Source organism: Electrona antarctica (assembly GCF_951216825.1).
Source record: "Electrona antarctica genome assembly, chromosome: 12".
Classification (NCBI taxonomy): Eukaryota; Metazoa; Chordata; class Actinopteri; order Myctophiformes; family Myctophidae; genus Electrona; species Electrona antarctica.
In genome coordinates this window covers 41,832,210-41,854,906 of record NC_136793.1, presented here as the reverse complement: position 1 = coordinate 41,854,906, position 22,697 = coordinate 41,832,210, and the positions used below count along the sequence as shown (strand labels likewise).

The 22,697-nt window shown below is 44.1% G+C and overlaps 1 protein-coding gene across 1 annotated transcript in view; it reads left to right on the top strand.

Moving 5' to 3' along the window:
- ncor2 (nuclear receptor corepressor 2) overlaps nt 1-22,697 on the top strand; it is a 167,517-nt gene that overhangs the window by 35,423 nt on the left and 109,397 nt on the right. Inside the window, exons 2-3 of the mRNA XM_079516981.1 lie at nt 9,506-9,697; nt 11,008-11,120. Coding sequence (XP_079373107.1) covers nt 9,593-9,697; nt 11,008-11,120 — 218 coding nt within the window. The 5' untranslated portion in view covers nt 9,506-9,592. The remainder of the gene's footprint in view (nt 1-9,505; nt 9,698-11,007; nt 11,121-22,697) is intronic.

The following is a 22,697-nucleotide window of genomic DNA, read 5'->3' as shown; positions in this document are numbered from 1 at the left end:
TTACTCTTATTACTCTGTATGCCCCGTACAGTACAGTACAGTTGTCGATAACACAAATAGGTCTAGTCAGTTGAAGTGTTCGGTGTTTCCATGGTGTCTGTCTTGAGGCCCCTGTGCTTACCATAGAGATTGACCTTGTTCTTGCACTCTAACCTCAAAAAACCTCTTGGGGCCCCGGCACAGAGGCTTCAATGGATTAATTGCATGGCTTTGTTTTCATGTTAAAAGTGGGGGGTGGTAGGATTGGCGGCCAATGTTGTTTAGGACTGCCAAAGTCTCACTTCATTCAGCTACTGTAAATTCTACTCAGAGCATCATCAGCACTGGTTTGTTAAGTGAGTAAAATGTATCTTTCCAGAAGGAGTGCTTGTTATAGATGCACCATCAGTTAATTTCCTACTGTATGTTATGTTGAAAGGATGACATTAGGATAGTGTTGATTGAAATTCATTCCAACTTTTAGATGAGCAGGTAAACAATTTTAATGGCAGTATGGCACTACAATGGCTTTTACACACATTTTCCTTAGTCTATGCTGTCCAGCTTAGACTAGCAGTTGCAAATGTCCTGGGAAAAACTTGCCAATGTGTAATTAAATTGAACAGTAATCGGACATACGAAGGTGAGATGTTCTTGCCACCTCAGTTAAACGCATTGGCTAAATAGCCCTAATTATCTACCAGAATATTGGAACTAAAGACTAGAGTCACTTGGAAGTGTTTCAGAGGATAATCGGCGTGTATTCGTCTAGTATTTGTGCTTCTGCATTGGAGCAGGAGCGAGAGAGAGGTACATAAGGGGAGAGATAGAGAGAACCAGAATGTTGGGGAGAAAGCAAGCGAGAGCTGCCTTGTCCGGGGCGCTTTGGTAATGAGGATCCAAGGAGATAAATCCTTATGAGACCTGACAGGGTGCCACATTCCTAGACTGAGAGTCCTAGCACCCCCCCCCCCCCCCCCCCCCCCCCCACACACACACACACACACACACACACACACACACCTCCCACCACACTTAGTCTTTATATTTTATACACTGATGCCATTCCCAGTCCAAGGGCTTTTGCCTATTAAACTACCTCTCCTTCTCACAACGGCCACGGCTCAAGGTCTTTGACCAGCCAGGCGACCGTCTTTACTGGGCCCGGGCTCAGCTGAATATGAAATATAGACTAGTACTCCTGAAGGCTAAGGCCCCACTCCAGCCCTGTAGGGAAGGAGAAAAGCATGGCAGAGAGTGAGAGAGAGAGAGAGGGAGGTGACTGAGTTCATTCGCAGTGTTGGCGTTGAGCCAGCGGCTTGCCTGTGGGTGTCTGTAGCAGTGCCAGTGCATGTGTTTAGCCTCCCGTCTGGAAGCCCCCCACTCGCCTCTGTATTTATGTCAAAGCTCTTTCATTGTATTGGGTCTCTCATCTCATCTTGATTCAGAAGTTTTCTTTTTTTGTAACCCCCCCCCCCCCCCCCCCCCCCCCCTGTGTTCTCTATGGATCTTGTGACTGCCTTCAGACCTGTTTTCCTCCCTCTTGGGGGAATCTCTCTGGATCTTTATCAAAGGCAGACCGCCGAAAAGGATGGCTTTCCCCCCCCATTTTTCTTTCATTCTTTATTTTGTATTCTTGGGCCTGTTTTTCTTGTTGAGTGGTTTCTCATTTCACTTCAGTGCAATTGTGTGTTTCTGCACATAGTTTTTCAGCAACAGTTCATTCAAGGATTCTTCCCCCCCCCCCCCCCCCCCCTTTTTGTGTGTGTTGTCTACTTTATCCAGCTCACCCTGTCTGAATAGAAGGTTCCTATTCCTAACACCTCTAGCTGAGGCTCAAGTTCAGACTAATAGACAGTATGTGATGGCTCTGTCTCCCACTCCTCCGTGTGAGGCTGACTGAGATGTGCGTGCCTTGTCTACGTTTTAAGAGTTTGTGTTTACAGAGCTCCTCTGTTCCTTAAAGCCAGAGCCATGTTCATTCGTAATGTGAGTCACTTTGCATAACTGTGAAATCAAATGACACTTTATGTTTATGATATCGTAGTCTGACAAGAAGAAAGAGAAGATGGTGCTATATGCAGGTTAGGGAAGCCAAAAACTGATCAAAATTAAATTATAATATTCTACTGCCCTGGTGAATTTTTTTTTTTTTAAATGTATTTTTATTGAGGCTCTGAGATTTCACAACTGTTCAATCACAATTCAATGTATATAGAACCACATTTTTCTTTTTTCAACATAACATAGGAAAACAACAAGAACCACAATACAGACATTACAATGCACAGACAAAAAACAAACACAAACAAAAAAACAAAAACAAAACGAGTACACCACAGTCTTGACATGATTACATTACAGGTCACCAGAGTCTTTGTTATTCACTACCGTTCAATAAGGTACATTGAAGCACAGTCTAGAAGGGTCCACTGTATCTAAGACTGGTTCCCATACCTTTGTGAACCCTTCCATGTTATCACGGAGGAGATAAGTCAGTTTCTCCAGAGGAACCACAGTCATTACCTCCTTGTACCAATCATCCAGTGTAGGAACGTCTCTATGAATCCAAAGCTTGAGTATAGTCTTCCTCGCTACTGGTGAATATTTTTGATATCCTATAGCTATATTTCCCTGGATTTTTGTTTTAACGTACATATTTAGGAAATAACAATGTCTTAATTGTTTGGGCGGAGTGTTGTAAGGGGGCCCACACTTATTCAACCTTTCCAGCACTTTGTCCCTGTCAAGGTTTTGTTCAGTGTCATGCTGGTAGCCCATATTTCTGCCATCGAGCCTCTCAAAGAGTGCCTCACACGGAGCTGAAACCTGAGCTACGAGAGCTGGGCGTCATTACTCAGAGGCCCCCCGAGAAATGGCAAGAGTCCTAATGCCTCTTTTGGCAGTAGTCACAGGGACACATGTCACGAGTACTGGCTTACCTACTACTACTATCAAAACACTGGCTTTCACGGATGCCCTTTGGTGTTGTTGGTACTTGGTAGGTTTCAGCCATTTAAACGGAACTGAACTTTGTCTGCATCAGGGGTGCAAATGTATACTTGAGTAAACAAATACTTATTTAACATAAATGTATTTATGAAAGCATGAATTCTTGTAGGCATATAGGGTTGTCACGATTTCAATTTGAATTGGAAGCAGGTTTGCGGGTTTTACTCTCAACCCTCTAATGGAAGCGTTTGAGACAAGCTCATCTTCATTCACTGTCGCAATCGATGCAACAATGTGTACCCGAGGAACGAAGCATACCGTAGATAAATCTCTCCCTGACACCCTGGCATGATGGGAATATCCGCATCCAGTCTGCTGGATGAAAGGAAATCTAACTACATCAATGGTATGTGTGGTGTGTATTTGGACGTGCTTTGGAGACCAAACGATTTGAAAGCATTTTAGTGTTCTCTCTTTACTTCATAAGCTTTGCTCTAAAGGCAGTGTGGTGAGAGAGATTCTTACGTTTCATCGTCCATCCGGCCCTGCTGTTTTAGAGGAACAGAATCTGGCTATCGTCCCACACCACACTCTTATGCAAAATTGCTATTGTCAAGCGCACAGAGCGAGAAAGAAAATCTCCAGCGCACATGGCAACGTGCACTCTCATACTCTACTCCATCTCCCATTTGGAAAACAATCCTTTTTTTGAGTGGTGTAAACCACTCCTACAACTGGCTTTGTTAGTTTACGTGTCTGTCCGTACCAAAAAAAATGAGCATGGTTGCTATGGTCACCCAGTTCACACGGGTGTGATTTCATTACGTCAGACATTACGTCAGACCACAGCTGATCAGTCTATATAAGACCTTACACCACTCAGTTCACACAGGTGTGATTTTTACATTTTGAATAGGATGTTTTTAGAAAAACAAAGCTCTTAGAATGTTATGAATAGGCCATTACAAAGATGGCCTCCCATGTCTTTAAGATTTTATAAATTTGTAATTTAGAAAAATATTCCAAAGTCAAGTTTTAATAAAGCTCTTAACTGTTGTGTTTTAATATGATTATGTATTGTTATAATATATAAAAGTATATGTTAGTAATTGAGAAGTGCTAACAAAATTTCACACAGGTGTGATTAAAAAAAAAGTGGTGCCTGGACCACTGAGCCATGGCCCAGGCCCGGGTGTGATTTTTTTTTTTAAGGGATAAAGAGAGGGAGAGATGGGGAGTGACATGCAGCAAAGGATCAGGACTCGAACCTGTGACACTGTCAGGCTACATTGGAGCCTAGGTGTCCGGACCGCAAGGCCAGCGTTCCGGGCCATAAGTCGTCTTATTATTATTTATTTTTTTCCCTTATTGTTTTGAGTGGTGTAAACCACTCCTACAACTGGCTTTGTTAGTCTGTGCAGAAAAAATGAGCATGGTTGCTATGTTCACCCTGTTCACCCGGGTGTGATTTCATTACGTCAGACATGATTTCATTACGTCAGACAGGCCTTACACCACTCAGTTCACACGGGTGTGATTTTTTAAAATGTGAACAGTAGACTGACAGGAATTAGGGAGAGAGATTGGGGGTCAACACGCAGCAAAGGTCGTCCGGATCGTGACTCGAACCCGTGACATACTGTCAGGGGAATTACCAGCCTAGGTGCCCAGACGGCTACGCCAGCAAGTCATCTTATTGTTGAATGATTCTGGACGGGGCGGGGCGACTGTGGCTCAGGAGGTAGAGCAGGTCGTCCAATGATCCATGGGTTGGCGGTTCGAATCCCGGCTCCTCCTGTCTACATGTCGAAGTGTCCTTGGGCAAGACACTGAACCCCAAATTGCTCCTGATGTGCTGGTTGGTAGTATTGGTACCTTGCATGGCTTCCGCCGCAATCGGTGTATGAATGTGTGTGTGAATGGGTGAATGTAATGCAATGTAATGTAAAGCGCCTTGGATAAAGGCGCTATATAAATGCACCATTTATTTTTGCAGTCATCCATTGTTTATCTGGCTGATGTTCTGTATATATCTTCTCACTGCTCTTTTTTAAAAGCAATTGTTGTTTGAGTTGGATTGAGAAGGAGATGAAGACAAATGTAAACGGTGTAGGGCATCTTCCAAAATACGTTATACACATTTCCCCTTTTAATGATGTCCTCTGGCTCATGGGGGTTGACTGCATGGCCCTCCAGGCTCCAGGCCAGATGCCAAATGATTCAGTGGTGAGTGCTGTCCATGTGTCTGGTTAGTGAGACAACTTTAGGACAGTAGATTTTGCAGAGATCTTGGGCTGTCTCTTCATAGAGCTTTTCAACTGTAATGATAACAACTTTAGGTGACGTGACGTGACCAACTATTCAGGTTCCACTGCCATGAGTGCACGGAATCCCTCTATTTCCATGAATCGAATAGGTGCTGTGCATAACTGTAGTCCCTCTTTCCCAAAGGTGGCATAGCCTGTTCTAGGTGATTTCCCCATAGTTGTGTTTGATTAGCTCTGCCATATGTGTTTACTGTTCAAATCTGTTGCCAAGCCCATTATAGGAAGCTATGGGAAAATGAACAGGAAATGGGTATGTCACCTTCTAGGACTGCAGTTATGCCCAGAGCCTATAGGCAGAGCCTTCACCGCCATCTTTGTAATTAGCACTGTGGTTTCACCTGCAATCTTGTCATCAACTATGTGACCTCAGAGTGAAGCTACTAAGCTAGTAATAAACGGCTGCTTTGAAGTCTCTTTAGGCCTCTGTTGGATACTTTGTCTTCAAATGTGTGTGCCAATATGCATTGTTGTTGTTTTTTTGGTAGGCCAACTTGGCGTCACACGGCTTGCATTTGACCTTGTTTTGATTAAACTAGAAAAAAGCACAAGGGCTCCTGCCAACTGCGCCCAATCACCTTGAGTTTGTATAATGTAGGCAGCAATGTAGTTGCATTTGTCAAAGGCAGAAGTCATTAGAGAATGTGTTTCTTTAATGTGTATTCAGAATGTTTAATTGTTTATTATTATCAAAACAATGATATTACAAACATTTGTTTCAACGACTTATAGGCTAGACAGAGCAGTATAAACAATATTGTCCCCTCCTGGCCTCCTCATATCCCGCAATAAAAATGTCACACGGCTGGTTGTTTGTCCCTGGAGAAGGTTGAGTTGAGTTGCCCATGAGCGAACCTACAGTGAGGCAGTAGTAGTGATAGGGAGGATCATTATTTGCACTAAAAGGTTTCAGCATTGGAACAATGTATGTCATTGATGTGACAGTCGATGCACTCGTTTTAGCAAAGACACACACACACACACACACACACACACACACACACACACACACACACACACACACACACACACACTGTCTGTACGGTGTTGAGCTACAGAATAGAACACGAGACACAGACTTCTGTAAGAAGGTAATTCGCGTCCTTAACCCACTTGTCACATTGAGGCAGTATGCAGGGCTGGCATTTGCATTGAAAACGTGTATATCCACCATGTGATTTAAATGGGCCTAGGCTACTCTAATCTAAACACATCAAAGGATTTCCATCAACATGGATTAAATAACGCTTGTTGGTGAATGACAACAGTACAACATTTTTAAATTTATTTATATTTGAAATGCATTGTTGATGAGTTAATGCAAAGGTCTAACCATCCTCTGAAAAGACGTGCATTATAGTCGGTATTCTGCTTCGACTCGAGACTGCAGAGCGAATCCAATGGAAATGTTTACCTTTTTAGTGTGGGTTGGGAACTTGGGACGTTGGGCTGCACAAGCAGTGGTTGCACACAACAACTGCTGTTCTGAAAACGTGGCTGACAGCCGCAGACGCATCAGTTTAAGACAGACCGAGTCCATTGATCTGTGTCCAATCATTTAATTTGTATTCTCTCTCTGTGTACCATGACGTGTGATGTCCGTTGCCAACGTGCCATCATGATTTGTTTGTAGGCTATAACACAAGTCTGATCTTAAATCATGGCTCCTCCTAACACCAATTGGATATTATACTACTCTAGTTCTTACTTTGGACCCCTGGCCCGCCTCGTATTGTTGTTTTTATTGTTAAAACCGTTTTATTTATTAGTCCTTTTAGCGCTGTTGTTCCGTCTTTGTGTTTTCTCTGTGGGGGGTGCTTTTTATGTGATTGCACCACAATGGAAACAAGTTTCGGGATTTTTGTGTTCATCCACGTTGGCGTTTTTTTTTTTGTATTTGAATGAATGACAATAAAATAATTCTATTCTAAGAAGAACAATAATTCCCCACTCCTTGTCACTGTATATTAGAACATACGTGAAATTTGTCCTCTGCATTTACCCATCCTATGACGTCTCGGAGCACTGGAGCAGTGAGTGCTCTTATTACAGCGCTCAGGGAGCAGTTAGTTGTAAGTGTCTTGCTCAGGGATACTTCGACACATAGGCCGGGTCGCAAACCGACGACCTTCTGTTTCCCAGGTGGCCTCTCAGCGGTGGCCAATCCAAAGTTGCTCAGCTGACAACGGGATGGTCGTACCAGCGATCAGCGGTCAGTCAATGGAAAGGGATAATTAGCAGTGATAGTGTGCGTTTTAGTCACAGCAGTGCAATATGATTAAAGATGGAGTGCCACAATCTTTGTATTTTTCCAGTTTTGCATGTGTCTATGAGGTGACAGTACTTCATTAGACACCCTGGAGTCGTTTTTGTAATGATGGTGTATTAACTTTGTATTTAGGGTTCTTCTTCCTGAAGGCTGAACCCTTGACAGTCAAACGGGCCAATGAAATAAACAGTAATATAGTGACATCACACTATCAGCCCCTCCCCTAACCCCTCCCCCTTTATCATACAACTACAGCTGTGGATGCGGCTTCAGTTCAGGTGGATCACCACCACCCATCACCACCCACCAGGCAAACCAGGCATACTTGAACTTGTGGGCGTGTCCACATAAAAGCATGATTTTAACAAATACTGTACACTTTTTGGAAAAAGTTCTTCCTCCTTATATTATAATAATACCTGGTGATCATGTTTTAGGGTGGAAAAAAATCGTGGCACTCCATTTTTAAAGTACGCTGAGTAGCATCACACTCGGCAGCAGACGCTGGTGTCCAAGAGTGGCGACGGCAAACTCAAACAGGATGCGAACACAAGGTCCCTTCGCTGCCAGTGCCTTCACTCACTCCCATAGTCAACTATCGTAGATGCTGTCATGGGGATTATTCTCAAAAGCAAAAGCAAAGCGGGACAACTTCAACTTCGTTTAATCATAAACTACCACACTCATTTGAAGGATCATTTACACATTACATTTTGAATGTCAGACAATGTTACGGGTACGACTCATGCTACTGAGATGCACGGCTCGACGACATCACTCCCGTGAGTCACCCCCAAAGTGCCCAAACCCCCTGTCAGCCTCAGGAAGAAATGGGAAGACAGGAAGAAATACAAAATGAGCACTCTCAGATGGAGCGTGTATTTGATTAGAAATAACAAGGTTGATTTCTTGCATCCGTCTTCTGAACACTGAGTATCTATTGAGGTACTGGATTGTAAAACGTCATTCCCAGGGAGGTTTCAATTGTACTTCTTCCTCTCTGTTGCTCCCCTGAGTACATTTTCTCGCATGTTTACAATACACTGTCTCTGATCCGGTTGTATTGAAAGTCTGCATGGAAAACTGTAAGAAGATTTCACTCTCCTATCTTCCCACACAGTATTTATTTCACTGCATTCACCATTGTGAAGAGTAAGCACTCACGGTTTAACAAAGGCCCTGTGGGGGTGTACCGACTGTAGCATAATATGCATATGTATACTGTACAGCCTGTTTTAAGTATAGGATCACTCTCAGGCCTTATGACTCACACACAGAAGATGAAGCCACACTGCCATTTTGCGAAATGTCCTCCCGAGTTCTAACTCTTGTGTCTGTCTAGGCCGACGTCTCCATCTATCATGGAGTTATTTATGGGTCCTGTTAAACCATGGGCATCTCTGGTTTACCAACTCACCGCTGGACTTGGCTGGTCTCCTCTGTCGTGTAGCTTTGCAGACAGAGAGGGACACTGGGCCATGTTGGCTGGTCTCCTCTGTCGTGTAGCTTTGCAGACAGAGAGGGACACTGGGCCATTCAAGCAAACGGTGAAGGAGGGAATGGCTCTAGCAGGTGCAGGAACTTTGACTCCCCAACCAGGAGCAATGGAAAGGGGAGCAGCTGCCCTGACATCCGGTGTGTGTGTGTGTGTGGGGGGGGGGGGGCTTTGGGGTGGCACAAGAGCTAGCTAAACACTTTGACACGAGTACCAAGCCTGTATAATGCATGATACAGTTGGTTTATTGTTTTCTTAATTCAGACAGGCCAGTGTAGACTAGAGAGACTGAGCATACGGGTAGAGAGCGAGAAAGTCATGCTGCACAGGTCTACCGTACTGGTAGACCTGTGGCTGAGGCTATGAATGGTCAACTACCAATCAATGCGTGATGTTTAATTATTTTTAACGAGAAGCTGTCCAACAAGACAATCCCTGCAGACTTGATTCCAAAATGTCTCACGGCACATCTCGTCCTCTCCACAGGTTGCTGGCTACGAGACACGGCTGATAATGCGTGGCATCTGCTCCGCAGCCCCACCCACTTCCTGCCTGTAGAGGAAGTGGCTGAGCATGTCCTCTCATCCCCAGTCTGTGCCGCAGGGCCGGAGGGCTATGGACACTCGCCACCTGCCCAACCCGGCCTCTCTGCCTCTGCAGCTGCAACGGGCACACACGGTAAGAGACTACGAGACCATGTGGTCGCGCCACCTGTACTGCCTTGCACTTGACCTCGCACATGTGATACACAAACAATCAACTTGATTTTCCTCAATCAGTAATTTGATTTATTGGCAAATAGTTTTCTCCAATTTGCCAATAAACCAAAATGCCACAGACGAATAACGAAAAGTCCACACAATTGATCCATAATGTATAAATGATAGATAAGGGGTCAGGACAACGAGGCCTTTTCGTGGAGGGGTCAGTCTGAAATTTGGACTTTTGGTCTGTGGTACTGAGGAAAATAAAGTTGATTATTTGTGTTTAGTTGGTTTATTTTAGAATGTTGACGTAGGGCAAAAGTAAAAAAAAGGGTCCCATCTCATCTAGACTAGTACTATGCTGATCATAACATCTAAGAAATCATTGGATTATGATTGATTTTTTGCCATAATTTAACGTTTTTCTTTAAATCTTGGTTTGCTGTGGATGCAGCTCCGATTCTGCCTGCTTTGTATCCGTTTAGTAAACAGGGCCTGCACCCACTGGAGAGGGACCTATACCGAAGGGCCCCCTGCTGATGTTTCCCCAACAGGAACATTCCCAGGTTACAGTGTTGTGCACACAGATCTGCTCCCTCATTAGATGTTCATGTTGTCGTTGCAGAATAATATCAAGGCCCTCCCCCGTTATTTCGACCCACATCTCCCAATTATGTCTCCCATGTCTTTTCCTCTACGCTTCTGAGGGATGGAGGCCTCTGAAACTCCTAGAAGCGGCCTCTGGCCTGTGCCAAAGTTCATGTAGTTGGCCTGTAGTGTTTTGCAAGAGGGCTCCCTTTCTTCCGAGGCGGGACAATCCAGTGCCCTCTAGGATCCCCACAGCTGCAGCTACAGTTAATCCCTCCACTCCCCCTCGTCAACACATTCAGAAGGAGATGTGGGTAGACAGGCCACATCCCACAATGTTTTACTGGGAGAGGGGTTCACTTGTACGGTAGCTGCATGTATTTACCCCTCTTCTTTTACTGGGAGAGGGGTTCACTTGTACGGTAGCTGCATGTATTTACCCCTCTTCTTTTGTGGGAGGTAAACTAGGAGACGACACGATATGAGAACCAAGGAGAAAGAGGTGCACGACTGAACATTGGGGAATAAAAGAGGAGGGAGAAGCTCTTTGCTCTATTCCTGAGTCTATATATAATGGGTGGCTGTCATTATATGTCTTTTATTGCACAGGTGTGTGCTTTTATTTGATTTTCAATGTTGGATTTGAAGAAAGCTACTGTGTGTATTGATGGCTTGTTGTGCCTGTGTGTGTTACAGGAGGTGGGACTGGTAGATTACCATCCTCATGCCAGGGACTACAGCCATGCCATGTCCCAGCCCCATCGCCGCCGGCCATCCCTGCTCTCCGAGTTCCAGCCTGGGAATGAGAGGTAGGTGCTACATACTCACCCTTACAGTCTCCCAGACTCCCACTACAGTGGCATCATCATTATATCGGTTTGACCTCTTGAGTCCCGGAGGAAAATCTCTTGATGTTATCGCCTTGGAGTTCAATTTCATATAGACTTAATTCTATTTTCTCTTCCTAGATACCTTTCAGTTGGCAAATTGTGAAGTGCAATTATAAATGACATTTTAGACATACTGCATTAACAACACATTAGTACCATTATTTTAAAACATAAAATCGCCTAATCGCAATTATTTTGCATAATCGTCATTATAGTTTTTATGTTGAAGTGTCACTGCATTTTCAAAGATTTTCCAAAGGTAGCGGAAATAGCAGATTTACAAGTAGATCAGCTATTTCCGCTATTGTTTTACATATAACATTATGAAATATGTCGGTAATTTAACCTGTGCCATTTTTTATTACAAAGCCTAAAAGGCACATTTTATTCACAATGTTCCAGCGTTCAATGCCAAAAACAATGAAATCACAATTCATTAGTTAATCGTCGACTTACATTTTGTAATTGTGACAGCCCACCTATAGCAGCATCATACCGTAGATTGTTTCCTTTAAATGTTTTTGTCATCCTGGAACACAGTGTAAGCCTCATGGCAGGCTGTATCTTTATGTAGTATTATTTTAAGTCTTTGCCGGATAGCCCTCCCCCAGTCCAGTAATCCTTACGTAATTGGCATCCGCAAGCCGTTCTTCTGTTATGTGGTGTTAAATGGCTCTGTAGGGCAATGGAGCATGCAAAGTTTTTGCCATCCTCAATAGACCGACAGTAAGTCAGGCACAGCGCTGTATGTGCAGTGCTTTCTCTCTGGAGACGCAGGTCTTGTACCTACTAAAGTGGTTTATTATTTATATAGTCATGCCTTCTTTGAGGATGAGTCTTGATGAGTGCTCATGAATAATGTATTGTGCATGCCATGAATTTTGCATGATGCACCGAGGATAAGCCACCAGCTCAGTGGTTTTTCCCCTGTCCCATTTGATTGGCATGGCACATTTTCTTGCATAAGTTAAAACGAAAAAAGAGCCGTATTGACTTTCTCCGGAGGTCTGCGGTAACTAGACGATCTGTTTAAGTCATTTGTACATTTTCTGCTGTCTTTCCACTGAGCTGCTGTTTCTCCAGGAATCAACCTGCAGATCCTTTTGCGCGAGGATGGGGGGAAAATGCATCTTTCAGGGCGATGTCAAATGAGTCGTGCAACACTAGCCTCAGGAATGCCATAGGGACACATTGGCAGACAACAGATGGTAGAGTGTTTCCCGTAGCAGTGTGTGGCCGTTGGTGTGTGCGCGTCCGTTTGTGGTGGATGCGTTTTCAATTATCAATCAGACAGGATTATGGTCTCGCTGGGACTTTGTTGAGCGTAGGCTGTGTGTTTGTTCCTGTCCATTGCTGCTGGTCCTTTGCTGCAGTGCCCAGACACTGGGTTGGGACTTGGGACCCATCCCATTTGTGGGTTGTGGACCGGTTTTTATGGGTCACGAGCAAATGTGCCTTTATTTATTTTTTCGTTTTCCTGAATTTTGTTTTTTATTATTGTTATTTCAATGGATTTTCAAAAAGATTCCAAAATAATTCACAATTGTTCATTAAAAACAAATTCAAAGATTTGCGAAAGAACAAAAGAAAATCAAATAAATTCCACAAATTAGAAAAATAAGTAGTGAAAAAAAAGTAGTAAAAGAGTTGTGAGCTTGTAGATCAATAGTTTGAGGCCCGGTCTGGTCCGGCGAGACTTCAAATGTCTCTTTTGGGTTGCGTGCTAAAACGTTTGGGAACACTGCACTGCTATAGATCACAGTGTGGGGAGCACTAAGTTATGATCTGATGCAGCAATAAACTGCATGCCATTCTAGACGGGCAGACAGACGGACAGACCCGCAGAGAGACATACTAGTCTACCTACCTACCTACTGATGTACCTATACCTTCCAGCCTACCTAAAGAGATACAGCTACGAGTAACAAATCAAAATAAATCCCCAGGCTTTGGTCCGCCCACCAACTGACTGAGTGACAGCCACCCGTTGCCGACTTGTTGGCACTCTGGTAGAGAATGAAAGCTCCACGTTCAATACCCAGTCCACTTGTTCCTGTGACTTTTACATGGCTTGTAAGACATGAACAGCTTGATTTTCATTTGAAAGTAATTAAATGATATGAGAAGGAGTCATATCAAAGTGATTCAAAGGATTGGACTGCAGTTTGTTTGCCCACCTTTTATTTCTAAACTTTCATGAGAGTTGAACTGTGAAATTCACTGGCGGACTTGGTTGGCAGGCATCATTGGGTGGGAGTCTTTAGTCAAATATCGGGCCTTCAGCATTCCTTCAGCGGGCTGAGAATCCTGCAGCCGTCTGCATTCTCATTCACTGTCTCTGAGTCTGACTAGTGTAACTCTGGCCTTGGCAGCCTTTTCAGTCTTTTCTCTTCTCAGTTGCCAGAGTGACATCCCCCTGACTCCACCTGCTGGTTGCGTGTTTCAGTGTTATTGGTTGCTTCCCGCAGTTCCCGGTTCTGTTTTGTCTTAGCAGATAGGAGGAGTCAGCACACTATGGGATTCACCTGGCCCGGTGCATCTCATAGCTCTCACACAGTTTGTTTGTTCACAGTCTTATCTCTCTCTCTCTCTCTCATCCAGCACAGTACGTCTCGTTTAGTTTGCCAATTGTTTGGTTCTGCATGTTCTAACTACATCATACATGTCATTACATACGCCACTGAAGGAGTCCACTCAGCTGTTTCCACTCCATGGACCATGCATGAGCTGAGCTCTAGTACATAAAGCTGCTGTATGTAGCAACATGAAGACTAGGAGACAGTTAGGTAGTTAAGTTACTGTTTGCTTGGTAACACAGTTATAGGTGTATTTTTCACTCTTTGTGTGCCTTGAGGATTTTATTATTTATTTATTACTTTAGCTGGTTTAGCGTCCACAAAACCTGCACAGTCCTTTCGTAAATTCGCCCCTCTGTTACAAACTGTGTTGCTACTTTTGTATTAAGTGGTGCAACCACTTCCTTAAGTGACTGTGTGTGGGTGGGTGGCTGGGTGGCTGGGTGCGTCTGAGCACCAAAACAGCATGGTTGTTTTTCACCACCTGTGCGCAACCTAACACAAACACACGCACATATTAACTGTATACATATTATGGTGATTTCGGGTGTGCCAGTACAGTAGAGTAGAGTAGAGTAGAGTAGAGTAGAGTAGAGTAGAGTAGAGTAGAGTAGAGTAGAGTAGAGTAGAGTAGAGTAGAGTACAGTACAGTATAGGGACCCCCACATGGTAACTCTGTCATTTCCCAACCGTTTCGGACGCGGGGCGGCTCGCCGGAATCGGGCCGGCACCCTGGGTCCTGTGGGTCTGGAACTCCCCCCCCCCCCCCCCCCCCCCCCCCCCGGTACCCCCACACGGAGTTGCACCACTTACTTCACACGGGTGTGATTTTTTAAATATAGAGGCTACTATTGGCTTCAGTGCTTTGGCAGGTTAATATGTGTTGATGCATACGAGAAGTGGAGCTGAAAATCACACCTGTGTGAAGTGAAGGGCGCTCTTATCATCATACATGTACATCATCTCATTCTGGCCAATCACAATTTGCGTCCTCAATGTTATCAATGTTTGTGTTTAAACAATGTTTGTGTTTACACAAACCCTCGACGCTGGGAATCAAAAAGTGAGGACAGAAAAGTGAGGACACTAAAAGTGATTGGTTGGAATGGGATGATGAATGATGATATTGTGTGATGATAATAGCACCCCACTTCACACGAGTGTGATTTTTTTTTGTAAATATGACCCAAACATGGTTTTTAATTAGTTACAAATAAACCAGGGCTTGTTGTGTGATCCTTTTAGCATTATTGTATAACTGTACCTGTAATCAATCAATCAATCAATCAATCAAACTGTCATGAAATAAAATGGGGATAGGGCATAATAAGGATCATTTCATTTCAGGAGAGGGGAAATTAGTCATACCTTCCCACAATCTCCAAGTGAATGGGATTTGAGTGGTTGTCCATAATGATGTCCAGCATCCTTGCTACAGTATATGCACCTTCATCACCTTCTAGCTTTGCTGACCAGCCTGTTTAAGATGCTCATGGCCGCGGCATTAATGTAACGGGTGATACATTCTGGCACTGGACACAAAGTTAAAGAACCACTTCAACGGTTTTCAACCTATCTTCATATCTCTGCTGTCGGAAGGAAACCAGCTAACTCCATTTTTCAGGAAATGTAGAAAACCTTATATTTTGAAAACAAAGCAATACTGCCTCATAACAGTTGGTGTTGTGACTTTATATATTGTCAATTACTTGCATGAGAGGGAGAGAGGTGCTGGAGTTAGCTGTTTTAGCAGAGCGTTTTAAGGTGCGATGGAGTTAAGAGATTTTGTCCAAAGTGTTTTTAACTACTTTCCATTGGTTAAATATTTTCGAAACAACACACAGACTTAAAGGGTGTTCAATAGCACTGATTTATGCAAAAAAAAATCAGAAACCTAAAAAATTGAGTTAAAGGGGCATTCCACTCATTTTCAACATTTTACTATGTCATTAATATACCTTAGAGCTGTTGTGTGGAAATAGTAAAAAAGTCCCCCCATTCTGTGTTTCCTAGAACTAGAGGTCTGAAAAAAATCATTAACATGGTGAAACACATCTTGATGACATCATCAAGATGTGTTTCACCATGTAAATATTTCTCATAATTACAGTTCTAGGAATCACAGAATGGGGGGGACTTTTTCACTATTTCCACACAACAGCTCTAAGGTATATTAATGACATAGTAAAATGTTGAAAATGAGTGGAATGCCCCTTTAAGAGGTTTCCTCCCGACAGCAACGAAAATAGGTCCTCTCTAATAATCATGATAAAATGGCACAATTTTTTCCTACTCAGTCTGTGTCTCACAGGAGGGCTGTGGGCAGTTAAGAAACACGTCCACCAGTGACATCATCATTAGACAGATTTTTTTTACAAAAATGTTTAGATTTGTATTATCGTGAGAACGATGGCTTCCATTTTCGCATTGCAACTTTTCAGGACTAGAAAGCCTGCAGTTTCTATTAGCTTGGATTCCCCATCGATGATATCACTGGTGGACGGGTTTCTTAACTGCCCACAGCCCTCCTATGAGACACAGACTGACTAGAAAAAAATTGTGCCATTTTATCATGATTATTAGTGAGGACCTATTATATGAAAATAGGTTGAAAAGTGGTGAAGTGGTCCTTTAACATGCTTATCCAGAAGCCTAGGGGAAACGCTGAACAGTGTAATGGTCATCCTTCATCTCCATCTGAACAGTGTAATGGTCATCCTTCATCTCCATCTGAACAGTGTAATGGTCATCCTTCATCTCCATCTGAACAGTGTAATGGTCATCCTTCATCTCCATCTGAACAGTGTAATGGTCATCCTTCATCTCCATCTGAACAGTGTAATGGTCATCCTTCATCTCCATCTGAACAGTGTAATGGTCATCCTTCATCTCCATCTGAACAGTGTAATGGTCATCCTTCATCTCCATCTGAACAGTGTAATGGTCATCCTTCATCTCCATCTGAACAGTGTAATGGTCATCCTTCATCTCCATCTGAACAGTGTAATGGTCATCCTTCATCTCCATCTGAACAGTGTAATGGACTGGTCATCCTTCATCTCCATCTGAACAGTGTAATGGACTGGTCATCCTTCATCTCCATCTGAACAGTGTAATGGACTGGTCATCCTTCATCTCCATCTGAACAGTGTAATGGACTGGTCATCCTTCATCTCCATCTGAACAGTGTAATGGTCATCCTTCATCTCCATCTGAACAGTGTAATGGTCATCCTTCATCTCCATCTTAATTCTTCTCTTGCTTTCAAGCGTCTCCTTGTTGAGGAGTGCTGCGTTTCTACTTCTGCTGCTGCTGTTTAATCCCCACAGACTCTCTGTCACTGGCAAACCAAAGGTCAGAAAAGCACAACACAGTGTTGCGGCAGGAGAGTCGCTGTGCCTCTTTTGCGTCATGTTCCTCACTCCAGCAGAGTCTCTGTGCCTCTTTTGCGTCATGTTCCTCACTCCAGCAGAGTCTCTGTGCCTCTTTTGCGTCATGTTCCTCACTCCAGGAACATCTTGCACACTTCCCACCCCCCGCCTCCTCCCATCTGTCTCGGATCACCCAGGCTAGTTGAGAAACAGTACATTTTAAAGCCATGCAATCCAAAGACATGTCTTAACTCACTGACTGCCATGTCAATTCGAGACGTATGTTGGTGTTTTCAGTGTTTACGCTTGGTGTGGTAGTAGGTCTTCCAAAGAAGTGTACACCCGGAAATAATGTGATCACAACAAATCCAACCCTGTCCGATCTAGGATTTATATATTATGTTTGTCTTTTAATATGTTGGAATTTGCTGTATATTCTAATGGTGGGTGGCATAGTGGTTACAGAGATCGTCAATGTCTCGCATCTATCTTGCATGCCAAGTTTACATTTTGGCCTGAGGATGGCACTAGTAGAAACGTAATGGGGTCAGTCAACTGGTTAGTGTTCATCATCAAGGGCAGCATGAATATGTTCAGCACATTTCATGAATCAGATGTGTGCAAGGGGAAATTGGGGTGCATGCTTTTGGTTAGACATACCATTGGTCCGATATCTCAAACCCTCACCCTAACCTCCCACGGGGCAGCACACCTAAACCTAACCTTAACCCTCTCCCTACCCTTAACGCACCCCTCACAAACCTTAATCCGGTCGTTTTAACGCACCCCTCACCAACCTTAATCCGGTCGTTTTAACGCACCCCTCACCAACCTTAATCCAGTCGGACCAATGCTATGTCTAACCAATGCTATGTCTAACCAAAGTATGCCTCCTGTTGGGGCTAGTGAAAGGCCACAGGTCACCAAAATCAGCAAGGGACCAGGGTCTTCCTCCGGGGAGCATGAAGTAGCACTGAAAATGACATGGCAACCCGGCCAGTAGTTTTCTATTATGTTGTTGGGAACCAAAGTAGCTGATGGATGGATGGACCGACCAACATTGCCAACATTTAGTCATCCTTGTTGGCTAATCGTAAATCAACTTCACATTACATTGATATTAATCTTTGATAAATTGAATAAATTGTGATTAGGCCAATTGCAATTTTTATATTAGTGATAACTAATCAAAATATGATTTGTCCAGGTGTGATTCATAATAGGCCCCTTTGTCTCCGCCCCAAGACCTTTTTAAAACAACGGCCAGTCATTTCCATCATGGTAAATAATAAGCCTGACATTTCTGGGCAATTTGTACATTGTCAAAACGGTGATTAGATTTACTGGATTAATAACAGGTCTGTGCCATGTTTTCAATTATTTGTTGCGTCTAGAAATATAATGAGGGGCAGTGATGGTCACAGAAGTACAGAGAAACCCCATCGCTCTGCTGTGAAAAAGTTTAGAAAGTGTTAAAATCAGCAGTTCCATCTGACACCCTCCACTCATAGTTTAAACTCCCAGTCCCCACTATTATTTGCAGACCAGCAATTTAATACGCAAATAAATTGTGATACATAATTAAGTGTTTTTTATTTCATCCGTAAGCTACAGTATCTGCTTTTTCCATAATGCACACTTTCACTAATTTGCAAATCAAACTTTCTTCTAACAACCAAATGGGACACAATGGAGCATTTACTGGTGGCTGGTTGTGTTAACTTGGCTATAACCACTGTTTTTGTTTTAGCTATTAACAGCTGGTGAGATATCACTCAGCCATTTTAAAAGGTCACTTGAGAGGCCAGAGCAAAACTTTTTGTGTTTTTAGACTTTTCCCTCATTGTTCCCCTATTCCTTTGTGCTTTCTCAGTTTCCCCTCATCCCAGCTGTGGTGCTCCGAACCCTGGAAGCACTCTCCCAGCCTCTCTCGGTCTCCACACAGCTGCCAAGCTGCCTTTTCCTCTAGGGTGGCTGAGGGGGGTGAACAGTGAAGAGATAGGGTGGCTGAGGGGGGTGAACAGTGAAGAGATAGGGTGGCTGAGGGGGGTGAACAGTGAAGAGATAGGGTGGCTGAGGGGGGTGAACAGTGAATAGATAGGGTGGCTGAGGGGGGTGAACAGTGAAGAGATAGGGTGGCTGAGGGGGGTGAACAGTGAAGAGATAGGGTGGCTGAGGGGGGTGAACAGTGAAGAGATAGGGTGGCTGAGGGGGGTGAACAGTGAAGAGATAGGGTGGCTGAGGGGGGTGAACAGTGAAGAGAGAGGGTGGCTGAGGGGGGTGAACAGTGAAGAGATAGGGTGGCTGAGGGGGGTGAACAGTGAAGAGATAGGGTGGCTGAGGGGGGTGAACAGTGAAGAGATAGGGTGGCTGAGGGGGGTGAACAGTGAAGAGATAGGGTGGCTGAGGGGGGTGAACAGTGAAGAGATTGGCAGAGGCACAATTTCGGTGGTGCTTCCCAGTGATGCATGGTTTTCTCTCTGGTTGTAACGGGGCTCAAGCCAGTGAGAAACGAATGGATCGGTTCTTAGGATGTTTATCGCTGGTCCCGCCCTCCTATTCCACCACACACACCCCCATAAACCCCACACACATCTCTCTGTCTTCTCACTCTGACATTGACAAATCCTCCCCGGGGATCAGATTATGTTGCACGCTCATCATGAGGGGGAGAGAGAGTGTGTGTGTGTGTGTGTGTGTGTGTGTGTGTGTGTGTGTGTGTGTGTGTGTGTGTGTGTGTGTGTGTGTGTGTGTGTGTGTGTGTGTGTGTGTGTGTGTGTGTGTGTGTGTGTGTGTGTGTGTGTGTGTGTGTGTGTGTGTGTGTGTGTGTGTGTGTGTGTGTGTGTGTGTGTGTGTGGCGCGCTCATCATGAGGGGGTGTGTGTGTGGCACGCTCATCATGAGGGTGTGTGTGTGGCACGCTCATCATGAGGGAGAGAGGGAGAGTGTGTGTGTGTGTGCGCGCATGATGTGATTATGTAAGTGCCAACCCTCTATGGAAATCAGAGGAAGTGTGTGAGTGAATAAGAGGGAGATGTGCATTGGGGGAAGGGACGGTCTTTCACGCACCATCTGGGCATTCATACCCCCCCCCCCAACACTGTTCAGGCAATTATACAGAAATGCATCTGCAATTCATCTCTGTCCAGCCCGCCCTATGACACCTTTTAACATGCAGATTTAGCACTGCATATTCTACATGTACTAAGTAATATGTCAATGCTTTCTACCCCCTCCTGTCTGGTTTGTGGTGAAAGCATGCTGTATCAGACGGGGTCTCAGTCATTCCTTTGCCCTGCCAACACAGGCACCCTGTTGCACACAGAAAGGCTCCAAGTTCCTTGGCACATTAAGAAACCACACACTAGCCCATTGTGGGCCGGCACCGGCAATTATGGTTATGTTTCCCAGTTCTCCCCCTTCTCTTCGGAAGCCACTTCCATTTTGACATAGGCAGCAAAAGTATCTGACATTCTGGCAACCGCCTCTGGGGTTAGGCTTTAGAAAACCCATTTCCTCAGATAGCACAGAGCACCATTTACAAGCGGGCTAATAAACCCTTGAATTGAAGATCGAAGCAACTTGTGAATTTAACAATCGGTGTCGGTCGTCATTTGATTGTACAGTACACTCTTTGGAATCAGCTCACAGCTGATCTCAGCACTTTGGTACCAGCCCTCCCTGGATGAACTTGTGTATTTCATGAATGTGATTAACATGTGCAGAGCATGGTTTTTAAACCAATACCACACATATACAGCAGATCACGACCTACTGTATCACATTACAGAGCACTGCATCCGCCCTCCGCCCGTCACCCATGTAATTGTTAGCATTCCAGCCCACCCAGAACAGTTCTAGCATTGATGCACTGTACAAGGACCATAGAAGGAAGTGGTGGGGGCAAGGGAGTCAAAACCCAAACAGAGCATGTATATGAGTGTGTGTATGGGGCCTTTGACTTTGCCAACAATACTGACAAAAAGCACCGTAGAGCTGCTCTAGCCATACCACAGTGCCTTTAGGAAAAAGAAAAAAAACATTAACAGCAGATTGTTATTTCAAGTGAGTCACCATTTCCAATTCTGTTTTCTTTTTCCATTTTTTTAGCTCTGGGTGACCTATTTCATGTTCCCACTTTGCAGAAAATGGTCTTATAGGCTTACTTTATGATGCTTTGCTGTGAGCCAAAGCCAGCTTGACTGGTTTATCTGTACAGACTGGGCCCGAAAGTGTCATTTTAGGTCATTGTGATCTCAAGGCGTATTTTGTTACCACTTCGGACAAAGTTGTTTCAATAAGGAATATACAGTACTGCATACAAATTACATTTTATAAGGCTCTCGTGTTTGATAAAGCCTAAATCTTGTCTCGTTGGCAGCAGATCAATATTGTCTCATTGCTATTGATGTCCGTACAACTCTGATTCTCAGAAATTCTGAGACTAACATTCCTTTCTGACACAAAGGATTTCATTGATATGTAATTGATTCCATTGATCCAGTCTCCCACTAACTGCAGTTTTAACCCATTTAGACCTGAGGACGCATGTGTGTCATATTATAGCTTTAAACCCATTTTGGGCGGGAACCCCTTTTGGTGTTTTAACTAAGCATTATGTTATACTTTAGCTATTGAAAAATAGCAGATCTACAAGCTCATAGCGCGCCACCAAGTGGCGCGCTATGAACTTGTAGGCCTTGTAGGCCTTGGACTATATCAGGCCATAGATTATAATGATCATATTGTCTAAATTATGCCACAGGGAAATTATCTGTCCTAAAATCTGTGATGCGTTGTGTGCTTGTATGTAGATATTTTTTTGCAATTAATTTTTTTTTATGAGAGCCACCTGGTGCACAAAAGTGGTGGCGCTTGGGTGCCACGTGATGAGAAGCAATTCCACTATGATGCACGTCCGGTTTTGTCGCCATCTTGGATGCTAAAGCAATAGCGAGGTCCACCCTTGCTCTAGAAATACCAATGTTCCAATCGCGATGACCGCATAATCAGAAATAACCTCAGAACATCGGTGATCTGTTCAAAACCACGGATAGCGCCATAGTTTCCGAGAAAAGAGTGTGTAAAGGCCGTGGCTAAAACAGAAGCTAATGTGGTTGGCTTGCGCAGACGCAGTGCAGACGAGACCGCGCCTAGCAACCGGGGCGCTTCCAAAAATGGAAAATAGCAAGGCAATCTTATATCGATATTAAACGGATTAGGACGAGTATACACATCTAGAGCACCTTGCGTATTTATTTAATTGGACGAGTATACTCGTCCTTAGCATCAAATATGTTAATTTGCCCAAAATAGGGATGCCAGGGTTAATGTGGTTAGGGGCAAAGATGATTCCCTTAAGAGTGATATTGGAAAGAGGTCAGAGGGTGAAATCTTGACTGCCGTCACTTTAAAGGCAGCAGTGGATCAGGGGTAGAGTGGCCGGTAGAGCGGCCGGGTGGGAACAGCGAGGTTCCCAGTTTGATCCCGGACTCCCCAGAGTTAGGGTTGAAGTGTCCTTGAGCAAGACTCCAAACCCCTAATTGCTCC